We start from the raw sequence: 25,189 nt of genomic DNA on the forward strand, positions 1-25,189 counted from the left end.
TCCTTGACTAGTTCTTTCCTTCATTTTTACTCCCTAAGCATGTCTTTTCTGACTATGCCTTCTTGAGAACATTTATGAAGTTATCATGGCACGGGGAGGGTGAGAGTATTTGTATAAAGTAGTTTCTATGTGGAAGCTAGATTTCCCTTTTAAAATGTAAATTTGAAAAAATTTCCTACTGACCTTCAATTACATTATGCCCCTTCTTCAAAATCCAGAAATTCTTCCCTTTAGGGGCACAGAATCTGGTCCTCTCCCTGGAAATGAGAAAATCAAAGCAATAAACTCAAAGTCATTACCTAAATAAATTTCAAACTGTGGGGAAATGGTAGAGCAAAAGTACTGCTATCAAATTCTATTCACATGTACCACTTGAAAAAATGCTCTGGAACCCGTAAGGAGCTCTACAGGTTTGTTATGATAATTATTTGTCTTTATTATCATTCTGTGCAACTTCCACTGACATTAATATTGAATATGAAATCTCAAGAAATAGAAAGGAAAATCTCTCTCTCTTAATCCATTGAATCCCCCTGAAATGAGGAGCAATCCCACATGATTATCCCAGAGCAGGGTTCATCCGGTTCACTTAACAGAGGCCCCACATTTGAATACTGAGAGAGGAGTGTGTTTGCATTTGCTTAGTTCTTTTTCATTAAGGTTAATACAACAAACAGTCCCTTCTTGCTTCAGTGTCTGGTTTGCACAGATTTCTGGCCTGAGCCTTTTGTTTTCTCTCAGAGGTCCAAATGAGCATAAAACTAAGAGTACCTTCCTAATTTTCCTTTTGCTCCCTCTCTGGGGTTGTGCTAAGGGTTGAGGGGGTCACTTAAAAGGTAAGGACTCACTCCCTACTGTGCTCAGTCACTTCCCAACCCCTGGTCTATTCCTTTGTTTAAGGAGGAAAAAGAAAGATATCAAATGTCCCAGTCACTTTTACCTTTTCCCAGAAATAGAAGCTAATAAAGGAACCAGAAATTGCACATATATCAAACGCTCCGTTTCTTAGAAGTATCAAAGGCAAATAAAAGTTAAGATTCAATGCTCTTGAATCTCCAGTTCCCATTTACAGTGTGAAACATGAGGCTCAAGAGTTGATAAGTGTATTGTTATTAAATGCTAAATGGTAGAGAGTCAGAACTCAAATCTTGGTTTTCAGTTTCTGAATCCTCTGTGTGTTCCAACATGCACACCACTTCCCCTCTGGGATAAAGAACTCAAAAGAAAAGAAATACTGCTAGTGACAAAGAAAATACCATCAAGTTCCAGATTCTGCCTCTAATGATTGCCCACATCCATTGTCCTTGGGTGTGAGTTGATCTCTGCTTCAGAATAATCTAGGTAAATTAATGCTACCTGCTGTCCTCTGCCCATCTGGACCCTCCCAGAGGCTTGCCCTCTGAGCTGCCTCATCAGATACCTTCCCTGTTCCAGGGTGAATGCAAAGGCTGGCCTTCCCTTGGCACATTTATCTTCAACCCCCAATGAACAAGCAGAGCACACAGTAGACTAACTCATTTATTTCTACTCATTTATTGATGGCCTTTCATAACCGAGTTATTAAGTCATCAATAACTTCAGAGAAATAAATGAACGGATCCAGAACTGGGCCAACAGATATTTAAGATACCCACTGAAAATTTTATCTAGGATCAGCAGAAAAGTCAATGCTGGGTCATCAGTGGCATTTCCCTCACCTGGGAAAACATGGTCTATGTTTTATTCTAATTAAAACCCGGTCTGTTTCTTTACAAACTAGTAAAATGAATAATATCTCCAGTCTCCCAAGTAAAATAAAGTTTGAAAAAATGATTACATTTGTTAACATTTTTCCAAAGTACTACCTAATATGTGTTGCTCTTCTCAGCTGTCAAAAAAATACCTCTGAAAATTTTGCCAGAAATAGAGTATAAGATCTTTCACGAGTGCCTGTGAGTTCTGGTATGTTCCCCCCAGGAAATAAAATAAAAAAGATCGGGAAAAGGGAAAGAAGGGCAGAGAAGCTTTCTAAGACCTTGGAAAATCCTTGAAACCCATATCTAGGGGTTTGGAGAAATTCCTAACACAGACGTTAAGTTTCCATAGGGACATTTTTCACAGCCCTCAGCACTTTACTCAGCTGGTGGGAGCCATGCATTTCCATTATGTTTTGGGGTGTGGGTAGCTGCTCTGTCTCAACCCACAGGATCACCCCAGAATCCTGACCTCATCTCCCTGTCCAGATATTTCTTTTCCTTAGTTTGCTCCCCACTTATACCTGGGGGCCCCATCTAGATGAGAGGAATCTTGGCTGCTGAGGGGTCACAAACATGCTTGGAAGCCTCTCTGTGCCCCAGTTTCCCCATCTGTCAAATAGGAATAATAATAGAACATACTTCATCAAACTGTTATAATTATTAGAAAAGTTAATACATGAAAAGCACTTAGAATAGTGTTTGGCACATGGTGAGTGTTCAAGAAGTGTCAGCTGTTGTTGTTGTCGTCATTAATAAAAAATTATAATGTTTTCCATAAGATTAGGACCTTGGAGTCCAGCCAGTCCCAATTTCCTCAGTTCATTTTTCAGGCAAGCAAACTGCAGCCCAGTAACTTATACAATGTCTGTGCTTTCCAGAGTTTAAAGACTAAGTGAGATAACTCACAGAAAAAAACATCATCTTTGGAGTCCTGCAGTCTTAACGTTCAAATTCCAGCTCTGTCCCTTGCTAGCCTGAGATTTGGGGCTAACTCTCTTCCCTTCTGTGGGCCTCTCTAGGTCCTCATCTGTAAACTAGGTATAACATGACCACCTTGCTAGAGTGTTTTGAAAACTGAAAAGTAATGACTGAAAAAGTTAATGACGGTGACTAGCGTGCTGCCGAGGAATCAACGAGCATTCGATAGCTGGGGACTGTTGTTCTCACCGTCATTCAGGGGGGCAGAGAGGGTGCTGGGCCCCCAGGCCCCTGACTGCCAGCCAAGCTCACCACCACACAGCCCACAGTTACTTAAAAACAAACAACGAAACCAAACACATGAATTTGCTTACACTATTTTCTCTCCTTTTTCTTCAATAACTACCTTGTCATCGGTAGATGTTATCAGCTATCAAAAATTACCTGTGCCTGCTGATGGGTAAGACTTTGTAAGCCCTTTGCTGTTCTTTGAAAAAGAAAAGGAAAAAGGGAGAGAGAAGCAACTCCCCACAGTTGGCCCAAGGTTTTTCTAACTTGCTTGGTTTGGGGTGAGCAGTTTTATTCTGCCAGCTGAGCCCTAACCAGCTGTGCCTGTTAGAGAGATGGTGACTCAGAAACAACTTGCAGATGTTACAAAATAATAAGAAAATCCTGTGTGTAGCAGTGATCTTGCAAACCTGATACCTTTGTTGGGTTAGAAATGGCAGGAGAAAGGCTCAGGGAAGGACAGAAATTGAACTGACACTCTGGTTTCCTTTTTGGACGAATATGATGAATAAATTATAACTCGCGATAACAAGGCATGGCACTCAGGTCTATCAGAAAACAGATTTTTTTTTAAAACTTAATGTCCACGGGGGCGCCTGGGTGGCTCAGTCAGTTAAGCGTCTGCCTTCAGCTCAGGTCATGATCCCAGGGTCCTGGGATAGAGCCCCACATCAGGCTCCCTGCTCCGCGGGAAGCCTGCTTCTCCCTCTCCCACTCCCCCTGCTTGTGTTCCCTCTCTTGCTGTGTCTCTCTCTGTCAAATAAATAAATAAAATCTTTAAAAAAAAAAAAGTTAAGGGATGGAGAAAAACATGCCATGTTAACCATAATCAAAAGAACGCTAGAGTAGCAATGTTAATTTCAGGACTCCAAAGATGATGTTTTTTTCTATGAGCTATCTCACTTAATCTTTAAACTCTGGAAAGCACAGATATTGTATGATAAGTTACTGGGCTGCAGTTTGCTTGCCTGCAAAATGAATTGAGGAAATTGAGACTGGTTGGACTCCAAGGTCTAATCTTATGGAAAACATTATATTTTTTATTAATGACAACAACAATAACAGCTGACACTTCTTGAACACTCACCATGTGCCAAACACTATTCTAAGTGCTTTTCATGTATTAACTTTTCTACTAATTATAACAATTTGATGATTATTATTCCTGTTTGACAGATGGGGAAACTGGGGCACAGAGAGGCTTCCAAGCATGTTTGTGACCCCTCAGCAGCCAAGAGTCCTCTCATCTAGATGGAACCATACACCTGCAGTGAGGGCATGAAGATTATAGGCTATTTTTGAACAGATGGGGGTGAAGGGGTGCTCTCCTGAGCTAGAAGGAATGGTCTGGTAGTTAAGATAAAAAACAAGTCAAATGTATTAGATTTGTCCACAGTCAGCAATGGTGATCTTCTTGCTGGTTGTGCCGTTCCTGGACCCAAACCCATCCATGCTTCCACAATATTCATGCCCTCTTTTCACCTTGCCAAAGACCACATGCCAACCAGCCAACCACTCCGTCTTGGCCGTGCAGATGAGAAACTGGGAACTGTTCGTGTTGGGTCCAGCATTTGTCACGGACAAGATGCCAGGACCCGTGTGCTTCAGGATGAAATCCCCATCATCAACTTTGTCCCTGTAGATGGACTTGCCCCCAGTGCCATAAAGGCATGTGAAGTCACCACCCTGGCACAGAAATCCTGGAATAATCCTGTGGAAGCAGGAACCCTTATAACCAAATCCTTTCTCCCCAGCACTCAGAGCACGAAAGTTCTCTGCTGTCTATGACACTTTGTCTGCGAACAGCTCGAAGGAGACGGGGCTCAAAGGCTTGCTGTCTGTTGTGGTGTCAAAGAATGCAGTGCGGTTGACCATGGCTGGCAACACAGGCGGCTCTGGGGTGGCGGTATCAGCAAGGCTGAATGCTTCCTCTTCTTAATTCCTTATCTTCCTCCCACTTTGGCCCTTTGGGGAAAAAAAAATAGAAAAGCACATTCAGTTATTACAGGCTTTCTATAAGGAATATCTATTTCAAAACTCTTAAAAGGAGAAAGATATCAAAAATTAACCATAGCCTTCAGTAGTGATCAAAAAGAAAATGAATGAAAACTAGCTTAACAATTATTAGACTGTTATCATCCCTTTAGACTTGACCTTTTGGTAAGTCATAAATAAATACCATCCAAATTTTACAGAAGCAAACAGCAAAAATCATGCAACAGCAATGTGACAGAAATATCACTTTTATTGATGTCAAAAAGTGGCATTTCATAGCTGTTTAATAAAATAGGGATTATGAAGAAAAGTAAATGTTGAATTATGCCACAAGAGTCTCATCCACATGGCAAGATCTATGAGCTAATTTGCTTGGCAGCTGCTTCGCCATTTAGATAAAAATGCCTACAACCTAGAAAGTTTTTTTTTAATGTGGTTAAATTTAATTTGGTTTGACAGGTATTTTTATAGTGAATATATTCTATATTAATGTTCATAGCATATATCAGGATTTTATATTGATTATTTACCTGGTACCTTTTTCTATTGTCTTTCTCCAGGAAGCAAATAACTTGGATAAAAACACAACCAAAACAGAGAGTGCTTGGCTCTTCAGAATGTGGTACAGCTTTGACCATAAGTATCCTTTGATAATGATGATCTTCCAGATCCTGCTGCCTGGCAGAGATTAACTTCAAGCACTTAGTCATTGCGGTGCATGCTCCTGCTCTTCAAGAAACACAGAAAGGTAAAGGGAATTCATGACCAAATTTATCAAAAAAAAAAAAAAAAATTAAAAAGCTGTGCAGTCCATACTTAAGTGTTACAAAGAGCTAAAGTGAAATCTCTCAGGGTCAAATGAACTGGGTGTATTCATGGCAATCTAACATTTCCTAAATGCCAGATGATAAAATCTTACAGTCCTGAGGACTGATCTATTTTACTAATTTTACTGTTCTTCCCTTTGCAAAGATTTTACTTCTAGTCAAGTTGGCCAAGGTAACTGGACAAAAATCCTTCACCCTTCTCCCAGAAACCCATGTGTCTGCTCTTGTTTCATGGTGTAAAAAAAATGGAGTGGGGCTGAAGGCGAAGGGAATGAATGTTCTGAAAAGAAGAATGAGTCTGATCACCGCATTACAAAATAACATTACTTTGTTTTCCAGGTAGATTTGAGTAAGTTCTTCCTAGTGAAGGCCAATTTTAAAATTCTACCAATCAGGGTAAACACAGCGGCTCGGATATACCTTGCCAACTGACTGACAGGGCTGAGAAGTCAGCCCTGAAGGCCTCTGCCATTGTGAGGGGCAGTAAACGGTCCATCTCTAATCCCAAGCAAAAGCGCACGGAAGAAAGGAAAGAACTGTGCTGAAAATTGAATGTGTTGGGTCTTTGTAGTCGGTTTTCCACACTCACAAATCCTCCTCCTTGCAGGGAGAGAATGTCAGTCTCTGGGTGATTTTAAAGTGCCTGAGCAATGATTAAAACCACAACAGATCAGTGTGAGAGGAAGAAGAATTAAGAACAGTGAAAAGAAATTCAATGACTAAGGTGAAGAAGAGAGAAAATGGAAAGGGGAGAGGAGGCAAGAGAAATACAGGAAATTCACAGTAGGAAGGAAAGGAAGGCAAATTGGGCAAAGGGCTATGTAAGAAAAAAATTAAATAAGAATGAAGAGAAGCCAGTTGAAGACTGCAGAGATAAGCCAAAGTAAAACAGGTGAGAATTTAAAGAGCAATTCTGCAGAAGTAGAGCATTCCAAGAATTACAAAATGGACATGTGGAAGGTAGAGGGTTTTTGAGGCTACAGTTTTGTTTTTCCACAGCTCCGCTCTCAGAGACCTTGCCTTGCTCAATCTTGAGCCTTTATGGGCAGGTTTCCACCACCTTAAAAGCCCTCCCTCTTGGCCATTATCTACCTCTTGGAGGTTCTGGTGTCGCATTAACTACCCATAGCCTTCCTGGTCTCTCTAAGGGAAGCCGGTTCTTAGCAGGTTATGCTGGTTTATGTTCCAGGTTGATTTCTCATCTGGAAACACAATTTTCCCCTGCCATTGCTTAAAGTATCTAATAACCAAATTTTAGGAAGTTAGAAAAAACTGACTGAAGAGTACACAAAAGGCTGCTTGATTATGAAAGATATACAGTAATAAAATGTCTTTTTGGGTTCCTGAACCCAATCTTCAAGCTCCCAAGATTGTTACTCGTGTGTCTGACCCACTGGCTACAGATTGGAGGTTCTCATGACTTCTTCTTTGGGCTCAATTCATCTACTACTAGAGTGGCTCACAGAACTCAATTTTACTTACTAGATCAACGGTTTACTATAAAAGGGTAAGAGATGCACAGGATAAGGTATGTGGGAAAAGTCACCTAGCGTTCATGCCCTCTCAACATGCACCACTCTCCCCAAATTCCATATGTTCACGACCCAGAAAGCTCTCTGAACCCTGTCCTTTTGGGTTTTTATGGAGGCTTCATTGTATAGGCATGATTGATTAAGTCATTGACCAGTGGTGACTGAACTCCATCTCTAGCCCCTCCCTCTTCCCAGAGGAGGACAGGAGGGGTGAAATGAAATTCCCAGCCCTCAAATCACAGGTTGGTCCTCCTGGCAAGCAGCCCCTATCCTTAGGTAGGGTCCAAAGGCCACCTCCTTAACATAACAAAGGATACCTTTGTTGCTCTCATCACTTCTGAAATTCTGAGGTTTTTAGGAGCTCTGTGAAAGACCAAATCTATATGTCTTATTATAAATCATAGTAACACAAAATAGTAAATCAGAAATGAGATGAAAAATGTTTTTGCTCAAACTCTGACAATGCTGTGAGGAATGCTTTATAAGGAAGAAAGAGAGTAAAAGTGGAAAAAATAACTTGGAGACCACAAAGGAAAACGGAAACTCACCCAAATTTTTAGCTTAGAGCAATGACACTAAATTCAAATGATGTCATAGTTTTTGTCTCACTTTTCACCAGGGATTTATTTCCATACGATTATGGACAGACTTGCAAAAAAATGAAGGCAGATTTACCCAGTCAGTAATATCTCTTCTCATGGTAATTTGTCCTCCTGTGCATTCATTCTAGAAATTGCAGTGCTACCATCACTGCACAAATATATTTTCACTTAGACAACAAAGTTTTTATATCCTAGTTACGCTCTGAATTCATACCCAGAGAGTAGCAAACCAACCGTTTTTACTCTGTGACTTCTTGATACATCTGTATTTCCAGAGACAAACTATCCACTTGGCATTTGTGTTCTTCCTGCTGTTCACCTAGAGCCCAAGTGATGTGCCTTTCGAACGTCATAGGTAGGCTGTTCCAGCCACCCTCAGTGTAGGTGATGTAGGAAAGACCATGCTAGGGTTTGAAGCCGACAGCCAAGAAAGAATTCTTGAGACATCTTTGGTTCAAAAAGGTGATTTTATCAAAGCACGGGACAGGACCTGTGGGCAGAAAGAGCTGCACTGGGGTCAGGAGAAGTGGCCCATTATATACTCTCAAGTTGGGAGGGGGTTAGGGACAGCGTAAGTCCCTAAGGAATTTTGGAAGCAAGGTTTCCAGGATCTCGAGGGGGCTAGCCATTGTTGGGAAAAGGTCATTTACTTTTTATTTTTTTTAAAGATTTTATTTATTTATTTGAGGGAGAGAGAATGAGAGAGAGAGAGCACGAGAGGGAAGAGGGTCAGAGGGAGGAGCAGACCCCCCTCTGAGCAGGGAGCCCGATGAGGGACTCGATCCCGGGACTCCAGGATCATGACCCGAGCCGAAGGCAGTCACTTAACCAACTGAGCCACCCAGGCACCCCGGGAAAAGGTCATTTATTACTGTCTAGTAAAACCTGAGTCATGAGACCCTTCAGATATATACCGGTGGGCCATATGCTTGGGGGGTTTAGAGGATAAAGGAAGTTTCCAAAGGAATTTTTATACATTAAAGTAGACTTACAGGATCCTGGTGGGGGGGGGGGGGTGGTCAGGCTAGGATTGCCTTTTGCCCTTAGCAAAGTATTAACATGGAGGCAGCTGAGTTCCTAGAGGAATGTCGCCCTGCCTGTTTCAAGGACTTGTCAATGGGCTGCAGGTAGTAAGGAAATTTAATAATTTTTCTTCTGCCTTTGTTTCCCACACCATAGGGATGATCTCCACCCCAGGGTCAGGTTTCCTGGCCTAGGCCAAAAAGAAATTGTTGCAAAGCTGAAGGAAACTAACTATGCAGTTTGGAGCTGCTCAAGTTTCATTTCAGTAAAATTGCATCATAAAGAATTACTGACAAAAGGAAAAGAGGAATAAATAAGCCTTCATGTGCACCTGTATCAGTCAGGATTCTCCAGGGAAATGGAAACAGAACCAGTAGGAGTACACACATGTGCACACGCACGCGCACGCACGTGCACACACACACACACACACACACAAATAGATATGCATACACATACATATACATCGATTTATTCTAAGGAACTGGCTTTGTGGGCGATGCAAGTGCAGAATCTGTAGGGCAGGCTCTCAGTCTGGAAACTCTCAGGCAGGAGTTGATGCTGCAGTCTTGAGGCAGAATTCTTTCTTCCTTAAGGAAACCTCAGTTTTGCTCCTAAGGTCACCCAACTGACTGGATGAGGCCCACCCACATGACTAGGATTATCTCCTTAAAGTCAACTGATCGGTGACTAAGATGGTGCCGCACCTACTGAATAATTGGGTAGACTAGCCAACAATTAGGTAAACACATAAAACCAAGCATCACGGTACTCAATTTATGCCCAAAATTGAGACCCTAGAAAGACCCTCTTAATTCACCATTGGTATCAATAAAACAAGCCACTGTTGCTTGGATAGTTTTGTTCTCTTTTCTACTTTTTCATAGCATAATTAAGACACATATGCATTTCCATAACATTTCCCCCAAAACTACAGGGGAATAAAAATAATAAAAATTAACATTCCATGAGTAATAGCCCAAGTACTGTGTTGAGTGCTTTACATTTATAATTTCATTTTACCGCCACAGCTCTGTGGGACGTTGAGAGGGACTAATGAGTATGTATGGTGCAACCCAGGTGCATTGCTGATTGTGTTGGCCTTTGCTGAAACAACCTGGGCTCCGTTGTTCAAGAGCCTTGTTGGAAGCCTATGGTGCCAAAATTGAGGGTTAATTAAGATTGCATTGTGATTCATCGTGGGCAGCAATTCTGAGTCGTGCAGTGCAAAGGAGCAATTAGGAAGGGGAGAGGAGCAGGGAAACTGTGTTACTGACCACCAATGCTTTGCCGGCAGGTACATCATTTCACTTAATCTTCCTAACCACCCTTTTTGTTCTATTTCATTTTACAACCACCCACTTTGAGGTGGAAGAAACAAAGTCTCAGAGAACTTAAAGAACTCCCTTAAGTTTCCATAGGTAGTGTCAGTTCCATGATTCAAGCCCAGATCTCTCAATGTAAAGTCCATAAATATACTTAAATGAACTCTATATCCATTATATCCCACACTTTACATGTAAAACCCCATCTCAATATGTTCATAAAGTCACTACTCAAGCAATGACTGTTATGACTGCTTGCATTATGTAGTACAGACCTCACATCTCAAACACCTGTTGAAGATACACGGGATGATAAAATTAGGAGTCCTGTGGGTCACCCTAAGAACACCACCATAAAGGAGTCCCCAGGTTTCTGAGTCAGGTCCCCAAAGTTTCAAATATGCCAAAGACTCCAAGAATGGTTTAGGTTCATAGAGATGGATGCACCTCAGCCAAGCTCAAAGGAGGTACAAGTATCAACCAGACACCAAATTCCTAAATCATGGAATATCCTTTCCCCACCATGAGAAGGTTCAAGTCACAATCTGGCCTCTCATGGCCCTCTGTATACATCTTCTACTCTCACTCCCTGGCTCATCTGGCCTTCCTTGAGGTACATCAAGCCCATCTCTACTTCCAGGCCTTTGCACTGACTCTTCCTTCTGCTGGGGATGCTGTTCCCTCAGACATTCGGTTGCCTCCCTCCTTCACCTCTTTCATTCAAATTACCAATGAGGCCTTCCTGGCTCCATATTTAAATTAGCAGTCCCAACAAGAGCACTCCTTCAGCCCTCATTTGCTTCATTTTTCACCTTAATGCCTATCACCATCTGACACAGTATGTAGTTTATTTATTTGTTTTAATAGTCTCCTCCAACCAGGCTAGGTGCTTTCTTAGAACAGGGATGTAGATCTGTTCTCATTCACTGGTGTGTCCTCAGAGCACAGAACAGTGCCTGGCATACACTGGACACTCAGTAAATATTTTTTTTTTTTTTAAGATTTTATTTATTTGACAGAGACAGCGAGAGCAGGAGCACAAGCAGGGGGAGTGGGAGAGGGAGAAGCAGGCTTCCCGCTGAGCAGGGAGCCCGATGTGGGACTCCATCCCAGGACTCTGGGATCATGACCTGAGCCGAAGGCAGACGCTTAACGACTGAGCCACCCACGCGCCCTCAGTAAATATTTTTTGAACGAATGAATGGATAGATGAATAAATGAAGCAAGCCAGCAAGCAATATTTTCTATTCAGGGCACCTTCATTCTAGACATTGACGTAGCAGGAAAATTCAAATAGTTATTTGAAGGGTGGCTAAGTGAGTTTGAAAGCAGAGCAGGACAGAGTGGATAATTTTAGTGTTTTCACCCAGACTGCCATTTGGCACCCAAAGAACATCCACACCCTCAAGGCTCGGTGTCCCTCTCCCTAGGCAGGGACAGCCACCCTAGCACACTTGCATCTCTGTTTCTTCACTGACCTCCTTCCTACGGTTGGTTCATCCTTCTTTAGGTTTAATTTGTACACCTGGTCTGCTCTAGGCAAGCCTGGGTCAGGCTTAGAAACCATTCTCTGTCTGGGTGACTCTGAATACACCTTACCTCACCAATTGTGCCTTGATTTTATTAGTATCCAGGGCTCAAATTTTTAGAGCAACCTCTCATCCTTACTGACGATCGCTTATAATGAGAAGGTTAGAAGCAGAAATTGATACCCTCTTACTCATATTTTTAAGACATCAGATAAAATGATTTGCTTAGATCCACAGTGTTACAGCATAGGCATCTTAGGTGGCCTGATTCATAGGTGACGGATGATCCTGCTCTGCTGTCTGCCTACTACACTCTCTTTTCATTCTATCATTTATCATCTTTCTCCTTAAGAGATGTGTATATATTATTCCTTAAGCATGTGTATTTATTAGTCTTACAAATGTGAATGACACGGGATACGAATGACCTTTTCCAAAATAAAAAGGGCAGCCAAAATCATTTTTAGCACTTCCTGTATACCGACATCAACTGAAAATAAGAAGTTATTATGTGGCTGCCAACATTTTACATAAGTGTAAGAAGGCTCAAAGATAACAATGGATTGGCAAGTTGACACGGTCACAGAATTACCTAAAGCCACATGGATGGAGACTTCCTTCCCATCACTGGTTTGGAATGAAGAGTGCACTGAGGTATTACCAGCAAAATGAAAGGCCCATGACAGATGTGTAGATGCTGCAGCTCTGGAGTTTTCCATTAAAGAGTCTGGCAAGGAAAGTGGCAGATACCAGACCCCCTCCTCTACTGAAGTGTGACAGGCTGGGGCTGCATTCCAGGAAAGTAAACACAAACATGGGGATCATTCAAAATGACACTTGGAACCAAGTATTTAATGGATTTAAATGGAATGGCATCATAGTCCTTAAAAAAAAACAAAAAGGAAGGGAAAAAAACTTCCCCTCCTAAAATTTGACAGAATTCATTATATCCCACACAGTCAAACTTATTTTAAATTGTAGGTATGAATATTGTGAGAAGCAATTTCCATTTTAAATGATAATCACTGCATTGCAGTTTTACTTACTCTGACTAGCAGAAGCACCCATGAATTATTTATTGGGGTAGGACTGTGGCCTTGTGAATGACTTGAGTTTACTTCACAAAAAAACTCTCAGAGGAAAATGGACCGTTGGCGCTCTGCTCCCCGTTATATATGAGGCAACAAAGCCCAAAGGAGGGAAAGGGCACATCCCAAGGTTACTGATGGACTTGGAGCCAGCATTCCTAATCAAAAAGAGCAGGTCTTGTCCACCTAAAGAATCCAAGGATCCTGGTTTTGGTGGTCCATCCGCTGAGCATCACTATCGGTGTGATGTTGTTGTAAGTGTGTGCCTGGCATACAATAGATAGTTTTATATGATAGCTTCTTTGGTGGCTCATCAAAAGCTTCACCAGTTTGGAGGCAGGGTGTGTTTCACTTTCAGTAGCAAGAAGGAGGGCTAGCAGAGGGTGTAAGTAAGGTATCCTTCAGTCAGTTTTATTTAGTGCCTACTATGTGCCGGTGCCAGGTGCCTATGTGCTAGGTTCTGAGGGCCCAGCAGCAAACGGGGTAGATATCGTTGACCCTCATGAAGTCTTGCTTATTTGCCTCATTAAAATGAGTTATGACCCCCAAACCCCTTCAAAGGGCAGGTGGTCCTTAGTGTAGGAAGGAGAGACACTGGTATCACCAGAGTTTAACTGGTTGGGGGGAGGGACAGGAGTGGGGAGGGTAGGGGGAGAGACTCTCTGGGGAAAATAACCCTCACTTTGCAAAATGTAACCAGATAACTCCCCAAGTGGTTTCAGAAAGCCGATTTCAAAATACTGGAAATATAAGTAATCAGCTTTCTAAAGACTCCCTTTGCATGATAACTGCTTCCCCCTGAGAGGCTGGCTGTGGGGAGGAGCTCAGCTCACACTGGGCAGCAGTGCAGCTAACACTCCCATCCAGGTGGATCATCCATTGGGCATTCAGCTTGGCTTTTGGTCATCCTTGTCTTCATAGGTGCTGGTGTAGAAAGAGCTCGTAGATAGCCCTTGACATAGCACCTAAGTGAAAAGAAATTAAAATTCACTAAAAGAAAACACTAGCTTCCTGGATCCTTGTGTTCTCACAACTTGTTGGTGAAACCAATGGAGGGGAATGCTAAGGGTACCTGAAAACATGAGCTGTCTTTTGTTTAGGTCACGCCTTGGGTCTTCCATGATTTCTTATTCCATGTAATGGGAATAATAAAAACTATCTTCTCTTTTGGCTAAATCTATGAGAAAAGTTGGTGAGTTATTAAAACAGTTTTTTACTAATGGCAACTTTTTCACTTACCTCTCAGAGCCAAAATACGAATAAGACAGTTTTCTCAAGACTCTATAACCTAAATACGCTGGAGTGGTCCATAACTGGACTAAAACTCTTCTGGAGGCCTGAGAAGTGACCACAAGTATGACTTGGTGAATTGTTGCCCAAAAATATTGGATCCCCCACTGTGAATATGTAAAGTTGTGGGTCCTGAGATGATAACTGAGTTTTCAACAATAATCTTAGGATTCTACAAGAGTTGTGACATCCCTAATTTGTTTTGCCTTTTCTTCTATAAAAGTTTTAATAATATTCCTATCAAGTGAGAGTGTTTTTTCATCTTTATTTTAAGCAAATTATATGAAAATCTGGATTTATTCAAACAAGAAATCAGAATGTGACTCCTCTTCTAGAAGGGATTCATAAAGTACATTCCTTTAAATCCAATTTAAAAAAAAATCTATTGAGCACTTTCTCGCTGTGAAATACTATATTAGATTCTCCTCCCTTAGTCATCACATGTTTATCAAGAGCCTACCATGAGCTAGGTAGTGTTCTGGCATGAAGGATACGGCCGTTGACAAATTCTCACAAAACTTACATTCTACTCTGGGTCTGTTTTTAAATTACTCATTTACAGATGTCTTTTCAGGCACATGACTGTGATATAAAGAAAGATACACTTAGACATTCCACTACCAGTTTTTATCAAGTTGAGGAAAGTCTGGCTCACAAGTCAGAATATACTGATTTGCCACTTACTAGCTTTGTGATTTGGGGAAAGTTATTCACCATCTCTGTGCCTCAGTCTCTAAACTGCAAAGTGGGAATAACAGTAGTCCCCACCTCATGGGTCTGTTTTGGGAATTAAATGAGTTAACACAAAGCATTTAGAAAAGAGCTCACAAATGTTAGCTTCATTATATTATCATTACTACCCCTTGATGTCTCCATCTCTTAAATGGAGACATCATGTAATCTGTTTAGTATTCATTGTCATTTATTATCTCTGAATGACCAAAATATCTATTATTTAGTATGCTTATAATAACTCTCAGTTACAACAGCCGTATTTTAATACAATAAGAATATCTTCAGTCTCCACATAAACGAGAGTTCCCACGCAGGCTATAAATCATACATAAGTCTTCTCATTTGATCTTGAGTCAATGGATATAGCTGGATGCTAGGCAGTTTCTTTGTGTCCTCAGTTCTGCACATGTGATTGTTTCATTTATGATTTTTCTAAGTTATAGTCCATCATCCCATAGTTATTTTTCTGGAAATTACACCACAGATAGCAATTTTGACTTAACAGAGAAGTGCAGGCAATTTTTCTGTTCCACAATGAAAGCAATACAAGCCTTTGATGATAATTATTCCTCTTGTACCTTCTCGTGATAAAGGAAATCTTTCCATTGCACCTTTCAGGTGAAGCTGTGGTGTTTTGTCATTAGCAGTAAGATATTATATTTGAAGATTTCTAGGTCAGCATTGAATCATTTTATTTGAAAAAAATGAAGGAAAAAATGTGAAGACTGACAAAAATATATGTATTACCTTAACATTGCCAGTTTTGAATTTAGTTTTAATATTTCTTCCCTATGAGAACAAGAGTATTTTGCTTAAATTTTCTTCCACGGTTACTTGGTCACTCCTTCTCAACTGTAGGAGCCAAGGTGTTTACAGGCTGCCAACAAACTCCTGAGCTACCAGAGACATATCATTAGCATGAGCCGTTTCTACCGGCCCCACATATTATCACCTGACAGGGAGACGGAGACTGGTCTATCCCGTACCATTCAGCCCTTGTCTGCATGAGAAGCTGTGGTTGACACAACACAAAGCGTGTGGGTAGACATGGCCCTGCCTAATTAAAAGTTCACTTCACCAGGTGGATGGTGATGACAGATTCTCAATGTCTGTCAAACCAACTCATAAGTAAAAGTGGGCAAACAGAGGAGTATGCAGGTGGTTCATGGAGGAAGAGATTGTTGGCGAAATAAGTACTGTTCTTTTAGGCATGTGGCAAAGAGTCCGTGGAGGAATTGGGAGTTCCTAACATGAAAGTAAACAACCGGAAGGGAGGAGAGCATTCTGAGCAGAGGGAATACCATGGAGATCCCATGACAAGTGTGGCATGAATAGCTGAAAGGAGCCTGAATGAGTCTGCCTGCCAGACACAGAATTGGAAGAAAGACAAGAAAGGAGGCAGTCTCCAGAGAACAGTGCAGTCAGCCTTTGAAGCCAAGGATGACACTCTTATTCCCCACCCCTAGTATTATCAGAATTCTCTCTTATTGGTATGAATTTCATATTTTTGTTCGGTAACTCAGGTAGCTAAAGGTAGAGCAACTGTATCATAGGCTGAAGGGCCTCTAAAGTTTCCTTTCTGTCACCAATCTGATTCATCTGTGTGACCGTCATTTATGAAGTACCTGCACGTTTAATGCTTCCAGAATTGGATTTAGTTTTAATATTTATTCCCCTGGGGGAAAAAATAAGTATTTTGTGTAAATATTCTTCACTTGTCTTAACCAAATTTAGTTTTAATCCTTCTTCCCTAAGAAAAAAATATAACTATGTCTTCAAGCTTCTTTTGAAGTCACAAAATAAGAATCTGTAAGATAAGTAAGAAATGCTGGTTGTCCTCAAGATGCCAGCATCCTAATGAGGTGGAGACGGCGGCCAGCAATGCAGTAAGAACCATATGCACATCATGAGCAAGGTGTTATGGAAGCCAGAGGCTGATGTAGCCAACTAACCAGCTGTGGAGAATCAGGGAGGCCACACAGAAGTAACTTTGGAGCGGGGTGGGAAAAAAGTAAGTCTCTGTAAGGAGTGGGGCTGAGGATGTGAGGCACTTCCCAGCAATGGAAACAGCTCAGGCAAAGGCACACACAGGACGTGAGGTGTTTGGAAAATGGTGAGAGTGTCAGTGTGACTGGATCAGTGGGAAGTGAAACGGGAGCGTTTCGTGTGGAGAGATTGGGCAGAACCACATGGGTCATGGTCAAGAAAATGGATTGTATCTTACCGACTGCAAGAAACCAATGTAGCACCTTAAGCACGGAGTCCCACAGTCCAATCTACTACAATGAAGAGAGCTCGTGGCCTCGTGGAAAGTGGTGTGATGGGGAGAGCGAAAACCTTAAAATGATTCTGGATAGTTGCTTCCAAAGACACCCACCAGTTTCCCATGTGGATAAAAATGAGGACAGCAATGTTTTCATTCTTCTCTGAAAGATACTTTGAAACACTCATTACGTGTTTCAAAATATAAATGCAGTAAAATATGAATGTATCATTTCAGTAGAGACTGGTTCTTAAATTTCACTAACGAAAATGATCCAGTGGTGTAATCGTTAAGGTCTAGCAAAATATTTTCTAGGTTGTTTTTTTTTTTATTACTAACATGCTACTTATTTGTACTTAAGGGGAAATAATAAACTGATTTCCTCTAACAAAGACAAAAAACAAACAAACAATCAAACAGGACTTAAATATGAGAAAGAGAAGTAGGGTCGGCGCAAAAAAAAAAAAAAAAGAAGTCCTTCTGGAACACAAACTTTGATTTTCATATTTGGGGTACAATGCTGAGTAGCTGGCAGCCAGCAAAAAACCTGGTCAGGGGATTCTTCCCTTGAGCAGCCAGTGGCTCATCAAAAGAACCATTTCAGTTGTTTGTTTATTCTCCAGAAGACCCCAGGGGTTTAACTTGGACACTTACAAAACAGGCAGTCTCTGCATTCTGCATTATGTCCCTCAGTGTATCCTTTGTCACCACCTCCAGCCCAGTTTAGGCCAGGTCTGCACAATTTCCTTATTCAAATAGTTCACTGGTCATCAAAAAGGTAAATCAAAGAAGCCAAGGCAATCCGGATTTTAAATGAAATTGCAAGAAAAAAAAAATACACTTCCCCTGCGGTAGGCGCAGGAAGTTATGATCGGGCTTGCTTTCCCACATGAAGACTGCCTCACCCCGTGCTAGCTTGCATTTCTCCACGATTAGCAATTGGGCCACCTTGTCTTTCTTCAAGGTGTGCCTGTGCTGGGTACTGTCAAGGTGACCACCTTTTTCCTGTTTTCCCGTTTCGGCACTGAAAGTCCTGCCTCCTGGGAAGCCCCTGAGAAACCCCTCAGTCCCAGGCACAGTGGGACAGTTGGTCACCCTAGTACATCCCCCCTGGATTGTAAGAATTAACTCCACACTGCAATGGTAATAAGATCCAAGAATGCTGCCCCTTGAAGAGGTTGCTGGAAGCGTTTTGCATTTTCTATCAAATTCTTGCGGTAATTTTTTTAAAAGATTTTATTTATTTATTTGAGAGAGAGAGAGTGAATGAGAGAGAGAGCGCAAGCGGGGTGGGAGAGGCAGAGGGGACAAGCCGACTCCCAGCTGAGCAGGGAGCCTGATGCGCGGCTCCATCCCAGGACCCTGAGATCATGACCTGAGCTGAAGGTAGGCGCTTAACCGACTGAGCCACCCAGGCGCCCCTCAGTAATTTCTTTTTATTGTGGCAAAATATACAATACATAAAATGTACCATTTACCATTTTTTATTTATTTATAATTAAATAAATAATTTCTAATTTTTTTATTTTTTATTATTTCTAAATTTTTTATTGAAGTATAATTAACACACCATGTTAAATTAGTTTCAGGTGTATACTATAATGAATCAACAGCTCTATACACTACTCAGTGCTCATCACACATGGATTCTTGATCCCCTTTATCTATGTCACCATCCCCTCCCCCACCTTCCCTTTGGCAACACACCAGTTTGTTCTCTGTATTTAAGAAGAGTCTGTTCTTTTGTTTGCCTCTCAATGTTTCCTAGTTGTGTTGTTTTTTTTTTTTTTTTTAAGATTTTATTTATTTGTCAGAGAGGGAAAGCACAAGCGGGAGAGCGGCAGGCAGTGGGAGAGGGAGAAGCAGGCTCCCCGCCGAGCAGGGAGCCCGATGCGGGACTCGATCCCGAGATGCCGGGATCATGACCTGAGCCGAAGGCAGACACTTAACGACTGAGCCACCCAGGCATCCCCAGACGTTTCCTAGTTTAAAAAACCAACCTACTCTTTCAGTGCAGCTCCTCATATTACCAATCCATGGTCAGAAATGGGAGAATTTCTGACAGAGGTTTTAACGATTCTAACAGAAATGTTGAATTCAAATGCACCTTCAAAGAAAAGGCCGCTTTTTATTCCTAAACTAATGCACTAGAATGCCACCAGCCCTCAGCCCACACTCAGCTTTTTGGGATAGCCACTTGCCAGTGGTTGCTGCTGCTATGGGCTTTTAAATGTAGGGGAAGAAGCGTAGGAAAGCTAACCTTTTTCCGAAGGAAACAGACACATCCTCCAACTATTACTTTTCACATCCCTTGAAACCATTTCCGCGGAACTTCTTGAAATCCACCAGTGTGTTGGATTTCACTGACCTGTTCCCTATAAACATGGCCAGAGCTGATTTCCAGCTTGTATATACAGGCTCCTAAGCAACTCTAACTCTAATCTTTTATTATGTTGTTAATGGCTGAAACAGGAAAGACTGTAACTGCTTCTCCCTTTCCTCACTACTCCTTCCCAGCAACGGAAAACACCTCTTCCCACATCCTGCACTAGTGCCTAGTGCTTGGATTGCAGGTGCCAAAACCTTTGCCTTTCTGTCCCCTGCTTCACGTAGACACAGCTCATACTTGTAGCTCCCGAAAGCAGTGTGCTAGCATCAGTCAGAAGTAACTGACCTGGGCTGGCTACATGCAGTGAAGACTCGGGGTGCTGAAGGAAGAGAGGGACACACTCAGAAAGCAGGTACCCCACAGCTATACAGCTCCAGCAGCACAAGCTCAGAAGCCTGGACTTTAGCTTGACCAATTTTTTTTTTCTGTTTTGGGGTTTTTTGTTTTTTGGGTTTTTTTTTTTTTTAATTCTTAGTTTGAAGTCCTCAGGGCTTCTCTGAACTAAAATGTTCAGAAGATGAACATTATGATAATTGGTAATTGTACAAGCACTTTGCAAACGTCACGTGCTTCATAAAGTTGAAATGATACTAAATTCAGTGACAGGTTTATAAGCCTGAAGGCCCTCAGACTCACTATGCAGATATAAACAAAGAATTTTATTACATTTTTATTATTTTTAAATTCTAGCTGACTTCCTACAATATTCAAGATTATGATGAGCATATAAGTCTCCTCTCAGTCTACAGATATGCCTTATTGAGAAATCTTCCTCCTTAGATATCTGGCACCTACAAATCCCATTCCTTTGAAGATGACCCACTGTGAAATGGATATACCCATGCCTCCAGCAATTAGCCCATGAAGAATCCCTATCCCTTAAATTCCTAGAAACATAAAATCTTCCAAACTCAATCAGGAAGAAATAGAAAAAATTTCAACAAAATGATTACTAGTAACAAAAGTGAATCAGCAATCAAAAAACTCCCAACAAACAAAAGTCCAGGACCAATGGCTTCATGGGTGAATTCTACTAAACATTTAAAGAAGAATCAATACCCATTTTTCTCAAACTATTCCAAAAAACAGAAGAGAAAGGAAAGCTTCCAAGTTCATTCTATGGGACTAGCATTACCCTGATACCAAAACCAGATAAAGTCACCACAAAAAAAAAAAAAAAAAAAGAACTACAGGCCAATATCCCTGATGAACATAGATGCAAAAATCCTCACCAAATATTAGCAAATCAAATCCAGCAATACATTAAAAGAATTATTTGTGACAATTAAGTGGGATTTATTGTAGGGATGTAAGGGTGGTTCAGTATTTGCAAATCAATCAGTGTGATACATCACATTAACAAGAGGAAGAAGGAAAACCATATGATCTTCTCAATAGATGCAGAAAAAGCGTTTGACAATATACAACATCCATCTATTCACGGTAAAAACTCTCAAGAAAGTGGGTTTAGAAGAAACATACCTCAACATAATAAATGCCATGTATGAAAACCCCACAGCTAATATCATACTCAATGGTGAAAAACTGAAGGCATTTCCTCTAACACCAGGAACAAAGCAAGGATGTCCACTCTTACCACCTTTATTCAACATAGTACTGGAAGTCCTAGCTGCAGCAACCAGACAAGAACAGAAATAAAAGACATCCAAATTGGTCAGAAGAAGTAAAACTGTCACTATTTGCAGATGACATGATACTATATATAGAAAGCTCTAAGGACTCCACTGAAAAACTATTAGAACTAATGAAGAATTCAGTAAAGTTGTAGGATACAAAATTAATATAGGAAATCTGTTGTGTTTGTACACACCAATAATGAAGTAACAGAAAGAGAAATTAAGAAAACAGTTCCATTTACAATTGCACCAAAAAGAATAAAATACCTAGAAATAACTTTAATCAAGGAGGTGAAATACCTATACTCTGAAAACTTTAAGATAATGATGATAGAAATTGAAGATGACACAAACAAATGAAAAGGTACACCATGCTCATGGATCAGAGGAATTAATATTGTTAAAAATGTCCATATTACCCAAAGAAATCTACAGATTCAAAACAATCCCTATCAAAATACCAATAGCATTTTTCACAGAACTAGAACAAATAATCCTAAAATTCGTATGAAACCACAAAAGACCTTAAATAGCCAAAACAATCTTGAGAAAGATGAACAAAGCCGGAGGTATCATAATCCAAGACTTGAAGATATTCTACAAAGCGATAGTAATCAAAATAACATGGTACTGGCACAAAAATAGACACACAGGTCAATGGAACAGGATAGAGATCCCAGAAATAAACCCATGCCTATATGGTCAATGAACCTATAACAAAGGAGGTAAGAATATACAGTGGGAAAAAGACCACTTCTTCGATAAATGGTGTTGGAAAAACAGGACAGCTACACGCAAAAGAATGAAACTAGACCACATTTTTACACCATAAACAAAATAAACTCAAAATGAATGAAAGCCCTAAATGTGAAACCTGAAACCATAAAACTCCTAAAAGAAAACGTAGGCAATAATCTCTTGGATATTTGCCTTAGCAACATATTTATGGGTATGTCTCCTCAGGCAAAGGAAACAAAAGTAAAAATAAACTACTGGGACTACCTCAAAATGAAAAGCTTTTGCACAGCAAAGGAAACAATCAACAAAACAAAAAGGCAACCTACTGAATGGAAGAAAATGTTTGCAAATGACATATCCAATAAGGGGTTAATACTCAAAATATATAAAGAGTTTACACAACTCAACACCAAAAAAAAAAAAAAACTAATTAAAAAATAAGCAGAGGACCCGAACAGACATTTTTCCAAAGAAGACATACAGATGGCCAACAGACACATGAAAAAATGCTCAACATCACTAATCATTAGGGAAATGCAAATCAAAACTACAATGAGATATCACCTCATACCTGTGAGAATGTCTAGAATCAAAAAGATGAGAAATAACAAGTATTGGCCAGGATGTGAAGGAAAGGGGTCCTCGTGCCCCGTTGGTGGAAATATATATTAGTGCAACCACGGTGGAAAACAATACAGAGGTTCCTCAAATAATTAAAAACAGAAATACCATATGACCCAGTAATTCCACTACTGGCTATTTACCCAAAGAGAACAAAAACGCTAATTCGAAAGGATACATGCATCCTTATGTTTATTGCAGCATGATTTACAATAGCCAAGATATGGAAGCAACGCAAGTGTCCATCCATAGATGAATGGATAAAGAAGATGTGGTATATATACACAATGGAATGTTACTCAGCCATAAAAAAGAATGAGATTTTTGCCATTTGTGACAACATAGATGAACCTAGAGGGTATTATGCTAAGTGAAATAAGTCAGACAGAGAAAGACAAATACTGCATGATTTCACTTACGTGTGGAATCTAAAAAACAAAGCAAATGAACAAACAAAAAAACCCAGGCTCTTAAATACAGAGAACAAACTGGTGGTTGTCAGAGGGGAGGTAGGTGATGAGATGAATAAACTAGGTAAAGGGTATTAAGAGGTACAAATTCTAGTTATAAAAGAAGTAACTCACAGAGATGAAAAGTACCACACAGGAAATATTGTCAATAATACGGTAATAATATTATATGGTGACTACATTTATTGTAATGAGCACTGAGTAATATATAGAATTGTTGAATTACTACACCATATACCTGAAATTTATATAAAATTGTATGTTGACTATACTTGAATTTAAAAAAGTAATCCCTAATCTTGCATACCCTCCCTCATATGTGGAATCTAAAAAATTCAAGCTCATGAAAGTAGGAAGTATGGTGGGTTACCAGGGGCTGGGGTTTGGGGAAAATGGGAAGATGTTGATCAAAGGGTATAAAGTCTCAGTTATGCAGGATGAGTAAGTTCTAGAGATCTAATGTACAGCATAGTGACTGCAGTTAACAATACTGCATTAAATACTTAAAATGTGCTAAGACAGTAGACCTTATGTATTCTCACCACACACACACACACACACACACACACACACACACAAATGGTAACTGTGAGGCGATGGATTTATTAATTAGCTTGATTGTGGTACTCATTTCACAATGTATTTGTACATCAAAACATCACAGTGTACACCTTAAGTTTATACAATTTTTATTTGTCAATTATACCTCAGTAAAGCTGGAAAAAAGGTAATAATCCCTATTCTTGACCTTCCAGCCAGGAGAAGCTGGTGCTCTTCAGCTGAGGCCCTTCCTTCCTGCGCTAGCCATTGTGAGAGCTGTTTGTGTTCCTGTTAGGAATTACAGATTAAATCCCTGATGAACAATAGCTCTCTCAGTCTTTTGCAAATCTTTGAAAATTTTGTCTAGGCCATTTAGAAGAAACAGATTAGACTTAAACCAGAGTTTTCCAAACTGCTGTTCTGAACTCACTAATGGTTCTCAAAATCAATTTGGTGGGCCTAACCAGCGCTTCTTAATAGATAAAAGTAGACTTGAGAAAATATGAGCTTGCATTTCAAAATTAGAAGTAAATACTATTTCACGAAACTTGTTCGGGGAAGGAGCTGGCGTGCGCATGTGCACTAGTTTGTGCTATACGACGTGTTTCTCAACTGGCGTCGTGATCAAAAAGATCAAATACTTGATCTGTGCTGGCCTCGAACCCTTATCCAGGAACTTCCAGGCCTTTTCCCTTAATTGCTTTAAGCGCCAGGCAAGATGGAAGGAGCTGTGAAGAGCTCAGAGGAGAGCGAGCCATCAACTCTCCATGTGTTATTTCGGAAGAGTTCTTGGAGTTAGCAGATCTGAGCTGGACTTTGAGGAAAAGGTAGAATTTGACAGGTAGCAGTTGGAGGGAGGCAGAGAAAAGGCCAGATGCAGGAGAGAGAAATGCAACACAGAGCTATAGAATGGAACGAGTTTGAAGATCTGGCTTCTAGGCCCACCTCGGCCCCGCAGCTATGGAACCTCAGGTTCTAGACCTGCTCAGAGCCAGTATTTTCTAATCTGTGAAATGAGTATAATTGTATCTGTCCCACTCCATAACCATAATTTTTAAATGGAAAAAGTTTAAGTGAAACCACTGTGAAAACTATGCAGTACTGAATAATGCTTATTAAGCTTTTTAGGCAAAGCAAAGGTGAGAATGTGGGCAAGTATTACGTAAGCTTGGGATAAAATGAGGATGGTAACTTGGCACATTTAGGGTTGGGTGTTAAGAGAAGAAGGACTAAAAAGCTGTGTTTATGGAACTCGGTAAAGATTTTGAGTATCAGGTGAAGGTGTCTGGATTTGCTTCTGTGGGTAATGGGGAATCTGATGATTTGTAGACATGGGAGTGACTCAGAGTCTTGTTTTAGAAAGATTGATCTAACAGCATTGATTAGGGAGAAGTCACAAAGGGCCTAAATGATGGTTCTTGCAATAGGAATAGGAAGGAAAGGGGTTGATGCTAGAAAACTCTGGCCCCAAATTCACAGAATGCAATGCTGTGTTACTAGGGGTATCAGGGCTGCCGAGAGGAAGGGCCCGGGAGGTGCAGTTACCAGTGAGTGGGGGGCTCTGGGTGGCTGGGTGGTTCCAGCCCTCCTGACTGTGCATCTATTTCTGTCAGTCACAGAAACAGTGGAGGCAGGAAGACTGC

At 40.7% G+C, this 25,189-nt stretch overlaps 1 protein-coding gene and 1 pseudogene across 1 annotated transcript in view; one reads left to right on the top strand and one right to left on the bottom strand.

Annotated features, from left to right (window-relative positions):
- The window catches only part of SLC9A9 (solute carrier family 9 member A9), a 564,530-nt gene that overhangs the window by 456,666 nt on the left and 82,675 nt on the right, over positions 1 to 25,189 (top strand). Inside the window, exon 14 of the mRNA XM_028099209.2 lies at positions 5,498 to 5,577. Within this exon, the coding sequence (XP_027955010.1) occupies positions 5,498 to 5,577 (80 nt within the window). The remainder of the gene's footprint in view (positions 1 to 5,497; positions 5,578 to 25,189) is intronic.
- On the bottom strand, positions 4,323 to 4,826 carry LOC114205671 (peptidyl-prolyl cis-trans isomerase A pseudogene; annotated as a pseudogene).

This window comes from Eumetopias jubatus, unplaced genomic scaffold (genome assembly GCF_037043125.1).
Source record: "Eumetopias jubatus isolate StellerSeaLion01/CBP00866 unplaced genomic scaffold, mEumJub1_p1.0 scaffold_1, whole genome shotgun sequence".
Taxonomy (NCBI): domain Eukaryota; kingdom Metazoa; phylum Chordata; class Mammalia; order Carnivora; family Otariidae; genus Eumetopias; species Eumetopias jubatus.